At 41.9% G+C, this 21,578-nt stretch overlaps 1 protein-coding gene and 1 long non-coding RNA gene across 4 annotated transcripts in view; both read right to left on the reverse strand.

Moving 5' to 3' along the window:
- Window positions 1–777: 777 nt before the first annotated feature.
- On the reverse strand, window positions 778–1,754 carry LOC136957002 (uncharacterized). Its single transcript, XR_010878259.1, has 3 exons — window positions 1,631–1,754; window positions 1,357–1,474; window positions 778–1,279 (listed from the first exon to the last, which is right to left on the reverse strand). It is a non-coding gene; the product is annotated as an uncharacterized lncRNA (long non-coding RNA).
- Window positions 1,755–13,278: 11,524 nt separating this feature from the next.
- Window positions 13,279–21,578, reverse strand: part of garnl3 (GTPase activating Rap/RanGAP domain like 3) — a 61,604-nt gene continuing 53,304 nt past the window's right edge. For 2 of the 3 annotated variants that reach the window (XM_067250950.1, XM_067250951.1), the window contains 7 exons: window positions 21,304–21,411; window positions 20,597–20,715; window positions 19,757–19,892; window positions 18,649–18,708; window positions 16,142–16,357; window positions 15,658–15,775; window positions 13,279–15,563 (listed from right to left, as the gene is read on the reverse strand). In XM_067250950.1, the coding sequence (XP_067107051.1) occupies window positions 15,395–15,563; window positions 15,658–15,775; window positions 16,142–16,357; window positions 18,649–18,708; window positions 19,757–19,892; window positions 20,597–20,715; window positions 21,304–21,411 (926 nt within the window). In that variant the 3' untranslated portion in view covers window positions 13,279–15,394. The remainder of the gene's footprint in view (window positions 15,564–15,657; window positions 15,776–16,141; window positions 16,358–18,648; window positions 18,709–19,756; window positions 19,893–20,596; window positions 20,716–21,303; window positions 21,412–21,578) is intronic. The other variant, XM_067250952.1, reaches the window with a different exon arrangement.

Genomic DNA, 21,578 nt, shown 5'->3' on the forward strand with positions numbered 1-21,578 from the left:
CTCAGGAAATGCATGTCACGCTAACCCTATAGCTGCCATGCTGTTACGATGCGCCACCACTCGTTTCTTCATTTAAAGTTTGACCAGTCGGACCATTTCTTCTTCATTTCTGCCATGGTCCGGTTCTCTGAACCCACATCATTTATGGCCCTATAATAATAATAATAATGATTTTATTTGTAATGCACTTTACATTTAGCTAAGTCTCAAAGTGCTACAGGTTAAAAACAAGAAAGGGGTTTTCCACTCCGCCGACTTTCTTTTGTCACTAATACCTGATGACAGGCCGACAAACAGGACACATTTTCTCGCCTCCACCTCTGTTGTCAGAACCTCGATCTCACAGTCACTGTATTTCTTCAAATAAACGCTGAGGCGTTTATTAAATAACGTTCATTTTTGGTGCGGCGTTTATTCAAGGTTGGCGTTTATTCGAAGAAATACGGTAATTCAGACAACGAAATTACCTCAGGAGTGCATTTATAGTCCATCTGCATATTCATTTATGGGAGGAGGAAAGGCGGGGTCAGTGGCTCGTTCACGTGCGGTCAATCTCACTTTGATTGTGATTTATAAAGGAAAGGTGCGTAGGACCTGGCGTACTACCGGTTTTATACATGTGAATATTTCTGTGCGTAGGTACTTTTCGAGTTTTGGCCGTACGCCATCTTCTGGTATGAAAGCTGCGCAATCCTTTATACATGAGGCCCCTGGAATCCAGAAATGCAGAATACAAAACTTGACATTGAATTCCAGACTACTGTATCTGACAAGTGTCAGATACAGTAACAGTTATTGCATTTTTTTCAAACACGCTGTCAATATTGACATTACATAATCAGATCTATTGAAATGTATGATCCTTTTTGTAATACTTGACTGATCTACTAGTGCTGTAAAGTTGCAACAATTAGAACACTGCTTATACATTAAAGCATCCATTAACTTACAGAGAATAAAGGCATCTGTATAGCCAAAATGCACTTATTAATAAACCAGATGTAAAACAAACTTTTTATGTGAAATAAGGTTTTGTTCTCTTAGAAACAGCTGTAATGTTTTTTCTAATTAAGCCCAAAGCCAACATCTGTCACACTAGTTACCATGGTCTGCTTTAAATGTTTTATATTCCAAATAATGGTTGGGCAACTTCAGAAGACAGAAGCATGTCAATGTTTTGGAAGGCCAGCTTGACTCACAACTTCAAGATCTAGGGATTTTGGAGGTACTTCCCATCCGGTCCAAAATTTGAGGAGCTGTTCTAGGGATTTTGGAGAGGCTAAAAATAATAATTTGTTATCAAAACATAACAAATGATTGCTCCTTTTATGAATTATTTATAGTAATAAAGCATACCATTCTCTATGTAGTCACGGAGGAAGCTGGTGATCCAGCAGAGATCTTCCAGAGAGACATCCTCGTCACCATCTTCAGTGTCTTTCAGTGAGGGCCAGGTTATTTGTTCTAAAATCATCTTGAAAAAGATTTCCATATTACTACACTAGACCAGGCCAGACTATGACCATAAATATTCAACATAAAATATAATACTAGAGCTGTGATGAAAGTAAAATAATCCTCACTTAGTATACTTAGACAAAAGTCCTAAAATGAAGGGAGGTACACATACCATTGGAGTGCTCAGTGTAACGGAGCTTCTGGGGAAAAGCAGGGGAATGCTGTCTCTCCTCTGTTAGCAGAGGCCAGACGAGAGTTTCTTTCAAACCAGACCGCAGTTGCTTTAATTGTTTGACAGGTCTTCCAAAGACCTGTCAAATACATATAAACTAGGGATTAACTATGGTTCGAACGAATACTTCCAGTGAATACAATTTTTAGTTTTGGTATAAATGTCAATCTCTAATAATAACTTTTACTTCATTACAACTGCAGGTACTTATTAGTGCCACTGTGAACGAAGATTAGACTCACAGCATGGAGGACCATCTTTTCCATGAGCCATTTCCTGTTATCTTGGGTCACTCCTGGCAGATCCCAGGATACAGCAAATTTTGTAATAGTGGTCTTCTCCTGTTCTGTCAGGAAAGCAGGGCCTTCCAACTTAAGGTCCACAATGAAGAAAAATAACTTACGTCAACAGAACTGTGGTACATGTACTAGCAAATATAGCAATACATTTTTTCAAAACCCCCTAGGCCCTAGGATATGGCTTAAGAATTCACCAGTTGAATGGCCTCTCGGACATCAGTGTCAGCACAGTCCTTGATGTCTATTGTGGATGTTTCTGGTGATCCTCCAAACAACACATGTATAATTGCAGGACTCAATCCAGTGAGACATGGTCCACCGTGGAGGAACGAGTGGCATTTCATGCGTCCCGCCACAACAAAGAGGTCACTCTCTAAAAGGAACGAAGATGATGATGGGACTAGATGATCTTCTTCATCTTCAAACAGCAGTGTACCTCCAGGAACTTAGAGAAAAAGTATATTTGAGAAAAAGTTATGTAGAAATATTAGAAAATATCTAATAAAGGAAAAGTGTGTGAGGACTGTATTTCAAACATTCACCAAGATTTTGTTGAAATCCATGCTGAAGTTTGGACATTATAGTTGTGAGGAAATGTCTTGTCACTCCTTCGCCCACAGCAGGATCACCTATCAACATTGCACGAACAATTCAAACCCCATTGTTTATCTATCAAACAGGCACATTTTATTCAGAGAATCAAAACTGTAGACTTTACCATCAAGTGAGCACTGGAGTGGACAAGCCCATTCTGTGTTACGGTTCTTGTAAAAAGTCAAGATGGACCTTTCCCTGTCCTCTTCTGTGTCTCTCACATCCATGTGAAGTCTCAGAGGCTTTCCTGTTTCGTGGGTACTGATTATGTGCTCTCTGAAACTTGTTGCAGCTTTAAGTGTATCCGATTCCATTTTCCACCCTGTAAATGCAAAAATAGCAATTCAATATTGCGATTAGCTAATCATCCCCTTTAAAAATCTGTTTTACTTAATCAAATGTATGATACAACTATTTAAAATACCTGACTCCTTAACAGCATTTACATCAATGATCTCAGTCACCGCTTCAGTTTCCCTGGATGACACATGGTTTCCTGTGCCAAATCCTGGATTATACTTGACTGCCTGTCTGTGTAGTCTACTATCTGAAGCACTCGCTGACGCCTCAGACCTACTATCTGAACCACTCGCTGACACCTCAGAAGCCCTAACAAACAACTTGTTAAATATTCCTATTCATATATATTTTTTATAAATCCCACCCCAAAAGTCACAGAATTCAAAATCCTTTTAACAATAAAAAGGAAAATGTTACACTTTCAATTTTCAAAACTAAACCATGTACTGTAAGAATAGACAAATGACAGACCAGTACCTAATGCAAGATTCACTGTGCATTTTTATCTCTACAAAAGGAAATTCCTGTCCGCAGCATACACACAGCTGAGGAGGTCCAGCCAGTCCAGTTTCTCTGCCAAGCTCAGCCTCATTTCTGGACTCCTATTAATTTCGATCATTACATTCAAACAAAAGAAAACCCAGGATTAATGTTACATTAAAACCAATGCTTCCTATATAATTAGCAGACCATACCTAAAAACAGTCTTTCACTGCACTATATGTGATTGTAGCAAACTAAGTAGGCAAATGCCTAGATGCATAATAATAAAAACAATATACATTTTAATGCTGATTTATACAGCAGAAAGGTTAGTGAATGCTTACATGGTCTAGATTTAAGTTCCTTTGAAGTGGGCGGATAAAAATGGTGGCATTGCCAATCTGGGTCCGTGGGTCTTTGAGGAATTTTATATTGTAGCCTTTATTTGCACACAGTATTAACAGAAGCTGCCGGCTTCGTGTCATTCCAGAAATTCTGAGTAATTAAAATCCTCCAGCACTTCTCAATTTAGGAAATGATCATACAAGAAATTCCATCAACTCATCTGTGCTGGTGTGATTACCTACAAGAAATAGGTAGAAAAATAGTAACATTATCAGTTATACACTGACATTTCTGCATCACAAGAATTGATTCACAACTTAAAAGGTTCAGTGGTGCGGGAAGTGTATGTGAAAGTAAATAGTATAGTGTAATAGTGACTAAATCAATAATATTCACACTTCCCAATTCACACTACCAATTTCAAAGGGCTTTGACGTCTGGCATAGTTAGACTATCTAACAACCTAAATTTGGTTGAACACAATATACCTTGAAAGGTAAGACGCTTCTCGCCCAGCCCTGCCCTGGAAAGGTTATCCTTTTCTGCTTTGCTTGGAACCAAGCATGTGGGGTTTTTTCTCCAAGACTGCAGAACTTGTGTGTGTATGTAAGAGATGTACTTCTTGAAGTTCTGGAAGTTTGACGTTGTGTAGTTTGGCCTCGGTAGGGGCTAAACAGCCGTGCCACTTCAGCTTAATGAAAAAAAAAAAAAACACAACGTTGGACCTACTGAGCATTGCCTTATCAATTACTTAAGGGTTAAAGAATCCCTCCAGTAAATATTAACTTATAATCAACTGGGTGTCTAGGTGCAGCAAAATATGAAGATGTGGATGATGGTATGCTTGAACTTGCTGTTGTGACACACAATAGAAATCACATAGAAATAATATGAATAAATAATGGAACGAATTGTATGCCACTTGCAAAACTTCATTGTTGATGCTAAATTTCAAAGGGAAGATTTATTGTTGGGTATTTCTGTGCAGTTACTTGGCTAATGTTTGTATCACTAATCTAGACAGCCAAAGGTGGTTGTGATGTTACCACATGAACGTACATTTATGCAGAAGTAACCCCAAACAAACTGACAAGCTAGGCTAGTGAATTTACCATCGTGTGGGGGCACGTGAGACGATGGTGGCGGTACGATTTCGGCAGTACCTGCTACACGTACAGAAATAATTAGAGAGGGTACCATTTCTGTGGAAATTGTAGGGTGTGCTCGCTTGCGTCGGTTGCAGGTGGGTCCGTCCCCTTAAGTTTTTTCCCATCTAGTGATATTTTCAAGCATTTAGCCTACTCAAGAACCCCCCTTGAAACAAGCGAACCCCCTTTGAAACAAGCTACTGTAACAATGTTGTCACCGGCAGTATTTCAGATGGAGTCGCGATTCAAACAGTACCATCTGCTAACTGAAAATATGCCCCCAAAAACGTAAATAAGCTTTACATCTATTTAGGGAGAAATGGCTAATTCAAAAGAAGTTTGCTATGAGCAAGGTAGTTGCGGTGGCTAGCCAAACTTCACTGAGTGAGGGGATTGTTTGAAAGCGCCGGAAATGAGAATGTTTCTTTTGACATAAAGTTTAGGCTGTGGCACTGAAGCCAGCGACGCACCACACAAGCTTGAGTTAAAACTTTACATACATTCTTTAATGTGACATTACTTACTGTACATGCAAGTCTTGATTTGCTTAAATGTACATGTATGATGCTGCTAGTAGTAGTACACCACGGCACGATACGATACTCGCTGTGCAACAGCACATCAATCCATGCGTCGTTGCTAACGTGTGCTGACGTGGTGACGTAGATAGCACTGAGTACCCTTCGTCGACTAAAGGCACTTTTTTGCCACAAAAACGTTGTAACCTCCTAAACCGTGCAACGGAACGTACATAAAAATACAAGCAACGCAATCGAGACCAAGACAAACATTTTGACACAGGCGTTGTCTATGTAGTCCAAATATTGACTGATCCTTAGGGGGGCGAAAATAAATAATAAATAAATATATATGTGAGAGAACAATGGTTGTGCTCGCCGAAGGCGTGAGGACACCCAATTAAGATTTGCAACGTAAGTATAGCTTCGCGTGCTTACTATCGATCTATTGAATACAGTATTGTTGTGTACATACATTTCTCCAAACGGTCTGCAGCCTCACGGAGCAACTCTGCTATCGACCGTCTTTCTTCCATCTCACAATGTCACTAGCCGTTCAGCAGAAGATTCCAATGCCCATGATCGTTGAATTCAGGTTGAAAAATGCGAAAGTGCTTGCACTAGTTAGCTAGATTGAATCTATGGCTATGGATTGATTGCAATGTCTGAACGTCAGTTTCCACGCCTACTGGCCTCCTCTCATTAGCATATTGGGAACAATGAATGAATGAATGAATGAATGAATAAATGAATGAACAAATGAATGAATAAATTAGTGAATAAATGAATGAATAAATGAGTGAATAAAGAAATACACAAAGAAATACACAAAGAAATACACAAAGAAATACACAAAGAAATACACAAAGAAATGTAAATTATAAGTAACAATGAATAAATAAATGAATACAAATAAATACATAAATAAATGTAAATTACAAGTAACTATTGATTGACAATTGTGCATTAATTAATACATGTATTCATTTATTTCTGTCTAAATGCATGGATGTGGACATTTATTTATTCATTCATTCATTTGTGAATATGGCAGGTTTGGTCCGCCATAGTATGCTGTCTGCTAGCATGGCTGGTCAGGGATTGTTTTCGAAAATTGTCGGTGCCTGTGTAAAAAGATCCACTTTTGTCCGCTTTAGATGGGAACATACGACAGACGACACAGTGCATCTTCGTTCCTTAAAAAGGTTTCTTCCGTTTGAGCTCGTAGCTCTACTTTGCTTAGCATGGTCTCTGATATACAAGCACAATTTCTCACCACACAGGTACCTTATCTGGAACAATAGAGATATGGTATACAAAAACAAATCACTTTTTTTTGAGAGATGGGTAGAAAGTCAGATTCTGCTGGTGAACCAGCTGTTTGATGAAGAGGGGCACTTGTTCTCTTATGGAAAGTTTTTATCAACATAAAATATTCCAGTTACGCCAAGAGACTTTGCTATAGTATTTGATGCCATTCCATCAGGCGTAATAATGCTTTTTAGAAATGCAGTCTGACCTCTACATACTTTTGCCTCCCTTCCCGATTCAGCAGATTCGCCAGTTGGAAAAGTGTGTTTAAATGGTAAATGGACTGCATTTATATAGCGCTTTTCTACCTTAGCGGCACTCAAAGCGCTTTACAATGTTTGCCTCTCATTCACCCATTCATACTCTCACTCACACATACCGACGGCAGCGAGCTACCATGCAAGGCGCCGGCCTGCCAATCGGGAGCAACTTGGGGTTCAGAGTCTTGCTCAAGGATACTTCAGCACATGACCTAGGAGGAGTCGGGGATCGAACCGCCAACCTTGCGATTAACAGACAACCCTCTCTACCCCCTGAGCCACAGCCGCAATGTGAGGACGTTGTTTCTCTCAACATCCTCACATTAGTAAGGACATACGTGCTTTGTTTCAGAAAGACATTGTGTCTGTTCCACATGTCATCTCATATTGGAACCAATTGGTTGATAATGTTGATTGGAGAAAAGTCTGGATGGTTCCTCACAAGTACCTTATTCTGAACAAGGTGAAGGAGGTTTCATTTAGAATTTACACAGATACTACCCTGCTAATCATTATATGGTTAAGTATAAAAGAGACATAAATGTGAAATGTTGCTTCTGCAAAGATCACTCTGAGACTGTCCTGCACCTCTTCTGGCATTGCTTACACACCTAAGCATTCTGGCAAAACTTCAGCAGATTTATAGTTGATCATATCTGTAATGATTTTGTTTTAATGTGGGAAAATGTGATATTTTGTTTCCACAAAAATCAGAGAGAAAAAAATGAATACTTTGTAATAAGTTTATTGATCTTAATGGCAAAATTTCACATTCACAAATGTAAATTCAGAATATCACAATACAGCAATAAGAAACCGTATTTTATACTTTTCCTTTGTGAGTTTGCAAATTACATGTCTTTACTTTCTAAATCTCACAACAAAAAGGCCTTAAGAACGTTTAATATATGGACCTCATTTAATATGCTTTTGTAATACCCCTGGCAATCTTTTTATTTTTTTTTATTTCAGTTGTTTATACACTTGTATACTGACCTGTGTACCATTATCTGTATACTTTGTAGATTTCGAGCAATAAAAAAAAAAAAAAGCTCTACTTTGCTGTCATCTTCACTTTATTGTCTCGCGACAGTCTCGCGCCAGTTGTAAAAAAATGTATCGAGATTAGAGAATTACAATTTGACAACCACTCGTCACTCACTACTCAACTTTTGATTTGCCAACTGTGCGCCCCACGAGCTGCAAAATTATTTATGCATTTAGCAGATAGCAAAACATATGAAGGATGTTAACTTTTACAATGCAATTTTTTTTTTCAATCAATAAATTGCAGTGGCCCGAACGGGCCAGTGAGTTGCTAGCTTAACTGTCCCAACGTTACTTTTTACTGGCCCCGGGCCATCGTTATTGTCGAGCCCTGGGAAGGGTCTATCTTTGTTGGTGATCGTATAGCGGAGTCTTTCCATATGCAATACATTGCCCAACTCCCTAAGCCACTGTTGGAATAGGGGGCCAGCCTCTGATTTCCACTGTTGCAAAATGAGGCATCTGGCCAACAGAGTACAGAGGGAAATGGCTTTCCCTTCATAGCTTGTAATGTTGGGATCATACACCACTGAACCAAAGATGGCAAGGAGTGGGTCTGGTATAATAGTTTTATGGAAGGCCTTTGAAATGTAGTCAAATAAAAGACATCAGAAGGAAGTTAGTTTGGAACAAGACCAAAACTGATGTGTAAGAGTACCAGTTTGTTGTTACATTTATCGCATAAAGGAGAAATGTTGGGGTATATGCCATGGAGCCTGGCTTTTGAGCAATTGAGTCTGTGAACTACTTAAATAGAACTAGAGAATGCCTGGAGTTGATAGAGCTGCTTTGGATTCTATACGTAATTCCCTCCAAAACAGTTATTGAAATTTCCATGTCAAGTTCCTGCTCCCAATAGTTTTTCAGCTTGTCAGTGGGCACCACTTCATGGGCCCTTAGTATCCATCCATCCATCATCTTCCGCTTGTCCGGGGGTCGGGTCGTGGGGGCAGCAACCTAAGCAGGGAGGCCCAGACTTTCCTCTCCCCGGCCACTTCCACCAGCTCTTCCTGGGGGACCCCGAGGCGTTCCCAGGCCAGCCGAGAGACATAGTCCCTCCAGCGTGTCCTGGGTCTTCCCCGGGGCCTCTTCCCAGTGGGACGTGCCCAGAACACCTCACCAGGGAGGCGTCCAGGAGGCATCCTTATCAGATGCCCGAGCCACCTCAACTGGCCCCGCTCGACGCGGAGGAGCAGCGGTTCTACTCTGAGCCCCTCCCGAATGACCGAGCTTATCACCCTATCGGGAGTCAGGTGGTTGAGCGGTGAGGGAATCGGGCTAGTAATCCGAAGGTTGCCAGTTCGAATCCCGGTCATGCCAACTGACGTTGTGTCCTTGGGCAAGGCACTTCACCCTACTTGCCTCGGGGGAATGTCCCTGTACTTACTGTAAGTCGCTCTGGATAAGAGCGTCTGCTAAATGACTAAATTTAAATGTAAATGTAATCTCTAAGGGAGAGCCCGGACACCCTGCGGAGAAAACTCATTTCGGCCGCTTGTATTCGCGATCTCGTTCTTTCGGTCACTACCCACAGTTTGTGACCATAGGTGAGGGTAGGAACGTAGATCGACTGGTAAATAGAGAGCTTCGCCTTTCGACTCAGCTCCTTCTTCACCACGACGGACCGATGCAGAGCCCGCATCACTGCAGACGCCGCACCGATCCGCCTGTCGATCTTGCGCTCCATCCTTCCCTCACTCGTGAACAAGACCCAGAGATACTTGAACTCCTCCACTTGGGACCCTTAGCATATCATATAAAAAGGAGACTGTGCTTCCTGGTATAAGGTGTTGAAGACTGTCCAGTGTGTTGTGTTTGGGCATATGCTCGTAGTGTGGTATATGAGTCTTGATGTAATTCCTAATCTGGAGGAACCTGAAGAAGTGTGCAGATGGTAATTCGTATGTCTGTTGTAGGTGTTGAAATGACATAAGGTCACCTTCAGAGTACAGATCCCTTACAAAGACAATATTTTTGTCTTTCCATCTGGAAAAGGCTGGATCCATCAAAGCAGATGTAAAAGCATGGTTGTGACAAATTGGACTGTCTATATAGACTTTGGGTAAATCAAGAAAAGATTGAATTTGTTTCGAGATTCTTAACGAGTGAAGGATAACAGGGCTATTTATATAGGGAGGTGTTTTTGTTTTCGCCGGGTTATTAAGAAGTGCCGGGAGGGAGGTGGCACCACATGAGGATATTTATATTTGAAGCCATGAGGGATGCCCCCTTGACTACTGGCTGTTGGCATACCATTTCGCCAGTATAGTAGCGCATTCAGATTAGCAGCCCAATAGTATAGCTTAAGTTTGGCAACCCAAAACCTCCTTCTGCCCCAGACTCCCCTGTTTTTTTTTGGATATTCTGGCTTTTTTATTGTTCCATAAGTTCCATATTGATGTAGGGTAATTTATTTTTTTCACTCTCATTACTGCATTAAGACCAGTGGCGGCTGGGACTTTTTTTTTCAGTAATACATTTTTATTTAAATGCAGTACTGAAATACAAGCAAGCAACATTCGTGTTCTATTCGCCATCGTTCACTGTGTTTGAGGAAAAGGCGGGAGGGGGTAAATAAACAATCGACGACTTCAGAGAATAGGTGCGTTCGACTGCAGCCAACTGCAGCCGGCTGTCGGCGCCGCTGGTGCTGCATGAAGTCGAACCAAGCCCCCACCCCTCGCCCCTCGGTTTGAAGCAATGGATGTAGGTGGTATTGCATTTCTTGTTAGACTTCCGGCTCTCCGGTCGTTTTTATTCTATTAACTCCAGTCAACATTTACAAAACTATCTCCCCCAATAATTTTTGTTCGATTCTAGAACCTGGCTCATACTACTAGCTTTTTCATATTTTTTTTTTTCCTGATTTTTGCTAAATTTGAAACCAATCCGAAATGGGTAAACTAGCACCCCATTTATTTGCTTACGTCAATAAAAGTTGCCTGCAAATGTGCTCGCAGATACTAACAGGGCACGAGCACAAAAGTTCACATTGGCCGATAGCCGATTTACCTGGAGCTGAATGAGCCATAATGAATGAGCACAGGGAGAAATGGCTTGAGTTGCCTTCCCTGTTGTAGCAAGTTTAGCAAATGGTTGTCACACATACATGAAATGTTGTTAATATAGTTTATTCCCGTTATATTAAAACAGATTTGATTTTTCTGTCAAGAACGTTTTTACGTACATGACATGATGGCAAATATTACATTATGTTAAGCGTGAGCATATTGTTGACATGTCTATCTGGAGCAAAGACGAATATTAATACTTTAACTGATAACCACAATAAGAAATTATATATATATGATTAGTCTTGCCTTCAGAAGCTTTTGTTAAACACACCCATTATTCTTTTTTTTTATCGTGTCATCAAGCCAGACTGCTTTTGTGGGACAATGAAGGTCCTCAGTGACTGTTTCACCCCCACTTATATCTGATGGAAACGTCTTGTATATAGGCCTAGTTCTGTTAATATGCCCCTTTCAAAGGCAAATGTTAAATAAAGTATATTTTAGACACACTTCTCAAGCTTTTATTTATTACATTATTTCCAAGTCTTGTTAGATCACGTTATATCCAATAATAGGCGTTTGGTTTTGTAGAACATATAAAACACAGGCCACATTTCTACACTGATATGTAAATTGAAGGCAGTGTGAATTTCGTGGCATTTCATTTGAAAATACAGTTGACAGTAAGCTATGGTAAGTCTGCATTATGGAAGATTTCTGTTAGCCTACCAAAATAACTATTGAGCTTTCTTTGCCTGGCGAGAACGATGGAGCTAGTTGTTCATGTTAACAGTTTATTTAATCCAATACAATGCGTTGGAAATCATACTCAAATCACAAGACAAAAAGCAACATATGTGATGAGTTCCATCTAGAATAGCCCTATATTTAGCCCTATAGCCTATTTGTAACAACCAAGTGAAAGGAATACTATATAATGACAGCATACATTTACGTAAAGTTTGCATCATGTCTCTGATTCCTTTCAGACTTGTAACCCATTCTGCCACTGCAATGCCTTAGCTCACACGCTCGCAACCATATAAATCTATGCTCGCCACTGGCTGTCGCAAAGTATGACGTGTACAGCTAGTTGCAAGCGTGCACGAGGTCTCGGAGCTAGGGAAAAAAAGAGCCACTGTTTAAAGTTAGACCGGAAGAGTCGGAAGTGGAAAGATGGCGCGGTCCAGTTTCGTACTCTCGCTTGCCTCACTGCGCCACTGAGCACTTTTCTTAGAAATGAATGGGGACGCCATCTTGGAAGACAAATCAAATCAAATTTATTTGTATAGCCCTTTTTACACGCAAGCATGTCACAGAGGGCTTCACATATGCCCATAGAACTGCCCCTCAACCAACCTAAACCCTCAAGGAAGACAAGGAAAAACTCCCAAAAAGTTGCTTCCTCTAGTTATATTAACTCTATGAGTCGAACACACCTATTGTTTAATACAGGCTCTGACGACATCCACACAAAAGACGTCATGGGGCAGGCTTCTATAAGATTCAAAAACGTTGCTCCGCCTACTGTTCTGGCGGTGACCGATGCAAAAATGTTAGAAACGATGCATCGCGATTTCATCCCACATGCTGGTTTGATGGCGGAGGGAGGAGTTACACAGAGTTGGTATTTCCGGCAAAATTTGAAATGCATCTCTTCTTTCATATTCGCATCTGCCAAACAAGCACACTGTATTCTCCCTTATCTGCTCGAAACATTTTCAAAAGCCTTGTTGCGTATTCTGTATCAGTTTCTAATTCAATTTAAGCAAATACATCCTTCCAACTCATAGTCCATCTCCTCCTCATATAATTTCACTGGTTCTTTCAAATGCGTCTTTCCCATAGACCAGTGGTACTCAATTAGAAACTGAAAAGGTCCACTCACCAAATTTCCATTCAGTCCAGGGTCCGGAACAGTGATGGTTTATTGACCAACTATCTGACTTGAGTCTTTGATCATTACACCCATCACCTCAATCAAACAACTAACAAACTGCACGTGAGTCTAAGAGTCCCCAAAGCCTATATGTCAGATCGCATGCTAACAGGTAGCTCATGATGACATGACTTGCTTAAGTCACCATAATCCATCTCTCTGGTAACATTGCCCCCTGCCTGGATACAGATGTTACTGGGTCCCTTTGCCCTGTGCACCCGGGGAATTGTTGTCTGTTGTAATTAATTAAATGTACTTGAATCAATTTTGTTAAACAGATGTTAGATAGCTACCCCTAACATCTGTTAAGACAACGACAGTACAAATGGATCAAATTCCATAAATATTTATTACATATCAATGAACAGAAATGACTACTCTCACAGCAGTGACAAGTCTACAGCACTTGTTTAAAATAATTGTTCAAATAATATTAAAAGTAATTATAATAATATTTTTGTTTCATTTGAGGCCACAATTTTAAACACAAACATTTACAAGTAGTACTTGGCATTAAAAACAATGGCGATACAATATTTTAAGACACTTGGTGTTTTTTTTGTCATTTTTTGTCATTTTGATATCACAGAGAGGTTCAGCAACAGTCTAAACAGTAAATATTGATTTAGATACAAAACCACTGTGAAAACGTCAAGGGGAAGGAGAAAAACAGAAGAGAGTGGGCTAAAATCAAAAAGAGAGAAGAGGGAGTAACAATCAAAGTGATTAAGCAGTATTAGAAATCTTCAGACAGCAACCCCCTGTTGACCCATATGTTATAGGAATCAAAATATTGAAGAACAAGTATACTTTTCTTGTAAAATATTATTCATATTTTTCAATTTTTTGGAACATCCTATGTTGTGTAATAGTTGAGGGGATGCACATTGACTCAGGCAAACACAGTGAGAAACAGAGAAGAGTGGGTGAGAGAGAGTGGAGCGTATAAGGGAGAAAGGGGTGTTCATGCATTTTCAAAAAGGGGTTCCATTTAGCAAGAAAATAAGACATGTAGTTCTGATCACTGGCGCCAATATGAGAGTTGCAACGCTAACTTCCTGTCGTCAACATCTGGACTCTCAACAGTGTTAGTTGTATTGTATTTGCTATTATAGTTATTCTGGATTATGGCTGTGTCTTAATGCTATTTTAACTGACTCCTGGCTGTGCATGCATTAGTCACTCACTGTTTTCTCATGTCCCATTGCACTTGGTGAGCTCAGTCTTCCACCTACCAAACTCACAAGTCTGAGATTGATCTTTATGGAGATTACATAGATACCCTATGAGGAAGTTTTTTTATACATACAAGCTACATAGGACTCCCAAGGGCCATGTAGTGGGTTTGTGAGTTTCAGAATGGACATCAATGCTGACGTGATAACACTACCAGTGGTGGTATGCTGCCGTGTGCAACCCTCAAGACATGAGTGCTATAGGACCCGTAGGTCTGGAGAGGCAGTTGCATCATAGGAACTGTAGTTTTGTGGAGTATGCTGATGATTGGCACTTCTGGGAGATTCCACTTTCAACCCTGTCGGTCCACCTGTCTGCCTCTAAGTAAATGTCTACCTTTCTGGTTCATCTGTCCACCTGTCTCTTTATCTAGCTGGCCCTCTACTTGTCTGTCTCCCTAACTACATACCTGTCCAACTATGTACAGTTCTTGTCTGCAGTACATAATAACCTGTCTCACTCCTTATCATCGTACCTGTCTGTCAACTAGTTTGTTGGTTCACCCGTCTGCCTGCATACCAGATCATCTATGCATCATTGTACCTGTCTGTCTGTCTGTCTGTCTGTTAGTCTGTCTGCTTGTTGTATGAAGGAATAAACAAGACAGGCCAACGTGTAGAGCATAAAACATAATACATTTACTGAATAGGTGACTTAATCGTATTTTTATCATATATCTATAAAGTTATACAATGTTTTTCCATGTGTATGCATCTTAACATATAAACAGATGTACACATAGCTATGCATGTATTATACAACATTTGAAAGTGGAAATCATCACAATAATATGCAGCAAATCTGGGAGCTGCGGGAACAGAAAGAGGGAGTTTGAAACACAGGGTTCGTCTTCGTGCCTTGGTGCGTTGGTTTACATTCAGTTTTGATTTATTGGGGGAAACCATAAGCAAAACTCACTGAACTCTTCCCTGACATAGTCAACACCTGCCACCTCTTCATTTCTTTGGGTTTGTTCGCGGCTGTTAGACACACACTCACACATACAACACACAGCACACACACAAACACACAAACACACACGGTCCATCACACTCCAGGCCTGATGGTCGGGTAAAAGGGGTGTGGAGGCAAGCAACAGGGAGATAAACAAGAAAAAAACAACAACAAGCAAAACCAACCCACACAAGGAAAGGAGAAGCCCAAAGATGTGTGAATGAGGTGGGTGGAGAAGTGCATGATGGGATTGTCTTCACTTGAGGTCCAGGACATCTTCTTCGAAGGAGGTGGAGAGGGTGAAGGGGTTGGTCAGAAGGGGGGGAGTCTCCTCGCCTAGCACCGTTTTCTCTGGCTCCGCCTCTGAGCCAGAGGAACAATGCCGTTGAACTTCGGAGTCTGTGTCAGCTGACTCAGATCCAATCCTGATTGGATTAAAAAAGAAAGCACATACTGTTCAGTCAATCACAGAGCAGGCAATAGTATGATGCTGACAATGCTGATAATGATGTCAGTCACCTTTCGTTAGTTGACGTCAAAGCCCGAGCCCTGGGCTCTTCCTCAGTAGTTTTCCTGCTCATCTTCCTCTGTTTGACCGTGCTGTTGTCTGGCTTACCACTCGGCTCCTCAGTCAGACCTGCACACACAAACAACATACACATACAGTTTTGTTATGCTCTCTTGAATACTTCATGTAAGGATCATCTCAGTGTGTACCTCCCTGTGTGTCCTTTGCTCGCCTATATTTTCGTTTAGTAATTTAAGCAGACGCTCTTATCCAGAGCGACTTACAGTAAGTACAGGGACATTCCCCCGAAGCAAGTAGGGTGAAGTGCCTTGCCCAAGGACACAACGTCATTTGGCACGGCCGGGAGTAGAACAGGCAATCTTCAGATTACTAACCCGATTCCCTAACCGCTCAGCCAGCTGACCCCCAGCTGATATTAAATGTGTTTACGTAGAAATCAGTGTTTGTGTGAGTGTGTTGTATGCAAAGCCTTACCAAGCAGCTCCTTGCGCGTGCGGCTGGCAATCTCCTTGATCTCCATGCGGGACAGCGAGAGGGAGTGTGTGGCGGGGCTGAGTGGGGTAGGGGCCACCATGCTAAGGGAGGATGTCACCACTTTGTTGACCAGCGGGGACTTTAGAGGCCTCTCAATGCTGCGACCCACCAGGTTACTCAGCGGAATCTTGAAGATGTGCTTACAAGCGGTTTCACCTAGGATGGGGATGGGGGGTAGAAAAAGACACAAGAAAAATGAGAGAGGGTAAGGGATAGAGAGAAGTAAAGAGGGGTGGGGAAGAAAGTGAGAAGAGAGTGTAAAGAAGGACGGATTTAGAGAGAAAAACTAGATAAGACAGAGCAACGGGGAAGGATTGGTGTAATTGGTGAGATGGTAAAAAGAAGCAGAGAAAGATGAACAAGAGAAGACAGAGAGACAGAGGAAACATGGGAAATAATGGAAGAGGAGGGATAGAAAGCCAAAATTTGAAGTCAAAATAGAGAGAGACTTTTGAGACTGTTACATTAGGGAATCTTGAATCAATGTTATGGCTCAGAGTATTAAATTAATTTGCAAGGCTAAATTGTTTGCACATAACACAAAAACAAACACACAACTAAGTTATTAGCACAAATTACTCAAACCACAAAAAATACACCGACGCTGCAGTCTATCAACTGCTGAATGACACTTTGGGGATTGTATAAATTCTTCCTAATTTTCTTATTAACATGGTGTAATATGACCACTCAGTTACAGCCTGCTATGGTTGATCATGTATAATTAATTTTACTAAATTAATAATTGAAGTTCTGAATTTCATTGGACGTCTCTGAAACGGCACTGTCTGAACAGTGGCTATGTGCCCGCCTGCATGTAGCCACCAGGGGGTAGTGCTGTGATTCTCCATCGCAGACTTATCACACGGACACATGCATCCGCTCACACACACGGGCCTCACACACACACACACACACAAGCATGCACAATTATGTGACTAAATCAATGAGGAGGCCGCATTGCGCAAAACAGAACCCCACATCCTTCAAATGTCAGGGGGTCAGAGGTGAATGAAACAGCAGAAAGGGTGAGGGAGTCACAGTGATGTCTGTGGCAAACCCACAGCATCACAATCCCCCCCTCTACCTTCACTACAATATTAGACGACAACTAACATCAGTTCAATTGAAACAAGCATGCAAGTCATGTGCAATATACATTCTATCATCGGGCAGCATCCATATATTCCACATGCGTTTCTGCTCCTGGGGAATAATGCATAAGCATAATCTAGTTACCTCACTAGCATGAGATTCTGATAAGGCTAATAGCATGAATGTCTATTGGTGTCCCATGTTGTGACAAGGTCTAGACCTGATTATGATGGTTTTGTCCAGTCAGCACCACAGGGACCAGGTTATAGCTATTATGTCCCAGCCTTTTCGGGGAAACAGACTGTAGCAGATTGTACCGGAGGCAGGCTAACTACTTTAGCCTGTACCAGGAAAATAGGGTTGACAAATGTGGGGCTTTCTGTCGACTGAAACAGCGTCAGTAACAGACTCTGTCTGATGTTACTGGAGGTGGATGAATTGCAAACTCAGTATGCGACTCTGGCTTATGGATTAGCGGTTAGCAAATCTGTGCTAGTCGTGGTAGCAGTGCTGAAGGAATTGTGGTGGGCGTAAATGAGATATGATCAGATTGGATGAATGACAAAGTCCCCAGCAGCAGAGACGGGTAGGTGCACAGACCAGGACTGAACAGGCACTCTAGGGATGGCAGGTTTGTCAGTGCCCCCACTCCCACTCCAGATTGTGGTACCTCTATTTGGATCGGAGAGGGACTTTGACAAAAGTATCCATGGCGACGGCGCAATCTGTAAATCATGCTATAGCAGACCTGTCTTCTTCTCCCCCTGTCTCTCTCTCCCTTTCTCTCTACCAACAATTTATCACCCTCTACTTTCTTTCCTCCCTTGCTTTTTTCTTTCTCTCTACTGTCTTTCCTCTGAATACCACAGTTTTTATATCACTTTTGCCCACCCCTCCACTTTCTCTCTCCTCTCTTTCACCTCTCTCTACACTCCTTTTTTCTCTATCTTTATCCACACAACCTCTCCCTCTTTACTCTCTCTATTCCCCTATTCTCTCACTATCAACATCCCCTATTGCCCCTTTCTCTCCATTCGTCTGTACTTTAAGTAAATGGACAAGTAAGTTTCCTCCCTTTGTTTCACTCACAACTTTCGATTTATCTTTGTCTTTATGTCTTTCCATCTCATGCTCATAACCTGTTCTCACCTTGTTGCCTCAAGTATTTGTGACAGTAATAGGTATGGGGTTAGGAGGCGGGTAGAAGAAGACACTGAACATTCACTTCATGTTCAATCGTCTGGTCTACATGCCAACGTGTCTGATAGTTAGACAGTGTAGTATGTGAGTGCATGCATGTTAGTGGGGGCAGCATCCGCATGGCGTGACACACAAGGTGACCCCTCCAGTACCTTCAGCGTCCTTAGACACGTACAGGGAAAGCTTGGTACCGTACGGAATCCGTATAGAATCTGAACCAGGGGAGGAAGAAGAAGGTTACACAGTGACACAAACGCGCACACAGACACACACACACACTCAGAATAGTTTCATCTTCTCAAGGGACTGTGAAAACCCTGTTACAGAGGCATCATGGCCAGTCTAAGAGTTGACCAATTGGATTAAAATAGGAAGCACCCAGGAACAGATATAGCATCTTCCTCCAAATCCCCTAGCAACAAGCCCAACCCATCAAGCCCAACAAGTTACCATCAGCTACTGAGCGCATACACACACTTTTGGGCACCTCATTTGGATGTGTGTGTGATGTTCTGAAGCTGTTTCTGTCCGAGGTGGCCTTGTCAGTAGATTTACTGCTATTGTGTCTGATGATTGCTGCCTCGTCGGAACAGATAGAAGTCAGCAGACGGACATCTTCCTTGTCTGTTCCCAGCTATTCTCTGTCCTTTGTGTGTGTGTGTGTGCACATAGGAGTGTTTGTCTACTCACAGTCCTTGTGAGTCATGAAAAAGACCATTTGCATCAGAAATATGTCCTCCACGTCACGTTACACAGCAGGAGAAAGTGGACCATTGTTAATCAGAGTCAAATGTAGGATGGAGGGATAGATGGATGGGGGAAAGGGTAGAGGTAAAGAGGGGTGGGGGAGGTGGGGAAGAGGGCTGATATGTATCTGCCCACCCCAGTAGGTCTTGCTCTCCCTTGGGAGGTTTTGTCACCTGACCTGTGTTTGTGAATGTGTGTGCCAGTCTACTTTATGGTATAACATCCCCTTGGAGAGTGTGCCCTAAAGGATTCATTGTACAACTGCAGGTACAACACCGCAAGGCCCTATGGGAATATTATCTTTCAAACTGCTACGACAAGCAAGCGCTGTCACTGCAGAATCAAACTAATTCTAGACAGGCAGGCTTAAACACTGTGAGAGAATTCCAGTTCTTGAATTCTGCAGTTTTTCTACATTTGGAATCGATGTAAGAGTAATTGTGCAGACTGCCATGATGTATAAGCTCTTGTATGGGCCCTGGGGTGACTGCTTTTCCAGGGGGGCAGTCTTACCATCGCCAAGGGGGGAGGGGAACACGGGCATCTCGTATCCGGTGGGTGTTTGAGGAGAACTCTGGGAACTGGTGTCTCTGGAGCTGCAGTTGGTGGCGGAGTTGACCGGAGCAGATGACACAAAGTAGATGTCCGACTGAGAGAAGAGATTGGAGAACGAAACGGAAAGGAGATCGGAATATAGAAAGAGATATGGCAGAAGGAGGAAGAGTATCAAAGAAGATAGAACAGGACCAAGAGAAGGACAGAAAACACGGAGAGAGAGAGTGAGAGATGGGGTGGCAGAGGAAAGAGAGTAGGTAAAGAGTGGGAGATTGACAGAGCCAGAAACAGAGAGGAAGGAAGACATAAAGAGAGGGGGATAGAGAAACATATTAAAAGAATAATTAGCAAGTCCGGAAATGCCATCATCTGCATAGTCAGACAGTCTGATTTTGCGGCATGCTTGTTTCCATGTGCTGGGTGGTAAACCTCCAAGGGAATGACTTATGACTGTATTACTATTGCTCTCTGTGCAGCCTGATTGCTAGGTTAATTTCCCTGTGGGCTAATAAGGGCTGATTGCAGGGAGAGAATGCAGAGAGGGCCTTGCCTACAGTTCACAGCATGTAGCTTGTTTTATACTAGGATCACACTTGTGTTTGTAAGATGCTTTTACTGATTAGTAGAGATCTTGTGTTGTGTTACGCTGTATTGTATTCTGTTTTATTTTGTGTGATTGTGTTTATATTTGATTATGTTATATTGGTTTTCATTCTAAGCCAGGTGTAGTCAAATTAGTAGGACCTATCTGTCTGGTAATGAGGACACAACTGTACTGTCCGGTTCAATCATTCTCACCCTGGATGCAGTCAACTGTAGCTCAGGAACCACAGCTGTGTACACCAGATTGCCGTTGACAACCAGTCGGATCTCGATGGAGTCTGTGGTGAAGGCCAGGATATAGGGGAACGCACAAACTACAAGAACAACAACATCCGCAACATAGGTTAGGGCTTATACTGCACTAAAATCACATCACTGTGTTGTCTTGCTGTTAATTAATGACTGATATATTGTCAATAAAAAGTGTCAGAAGTATGGAGGAAAAGAGTATTTTGTCATAAGCTTCAACAAGGGAGTCAGGTGGCTGTGCGGTAAGGGAGTCGGGCTAGTAATCTGAGGGTTACCGGTTCGATTCCCGGCTGTGCAAAAATTACGTTGTGTCCTTGGGCAAGGCACTTCACCCTACTTGTCTCAGGGGGAATGTCCCTGTACTTACTGTAAGTCGCTCTAGATAAGAGCGTCTGCTAAATGACTAAATGTAAATGTAATGTAAACAAGCAGCAGTGGTCATTGCTAAAGGGGAAGCGCAATGTAATCAGTCTCACACAAACACACACAGACCCCCACCGGAACACACATAAGCAAATGATCCTCCTCAAAAATAAATAAATAAAACACTCAATTGTCGCGGGTGGGCCAGACCAACTGCATTGTTACCATGGCGACGGCTTCAGCCATCCAAAGCTGGGATGGGGCGTGGCCTGGTTGCTGTGGTTACCTACCGATGGCGTTGGGCATCTGGTTCCAGCTGAAGTGGAAGTCTGAGACGTTGGAGTGGATCATAGGGGTGGAGCCACTGAATGGACACACCTTCTTGTAGTAGCAGATGTCTAGAAAGAAGAGAGAGAAAGAGAGTGAGAAGAAAGAGAAAGAACAGAGAATATGAACATTCACACAAGAAAGAGTGTGGTGGACCCGTAACATACCAGTACAATCACAATACATGGTATTAAATATTTATGTGCAGAATCTAACCTACAAAACAACAACTCTTTAA

The sequence above is a fragment of the Osmerus mordax genome, chromosome 14, assembly GCF_038355195.1.
Source record: "Osmerus mordax isolate fOsmMor3 chromosome 14, fOsmMor3.pri, whole genome shotgun sequence".
In the NCBI taxonomy this organism is placed as follows: Eukaryota; Metazoa; Chordata; class Actinopteri; order Osmeriformes; family Osmeridae; genus Osmerus; species Osmerus mordax.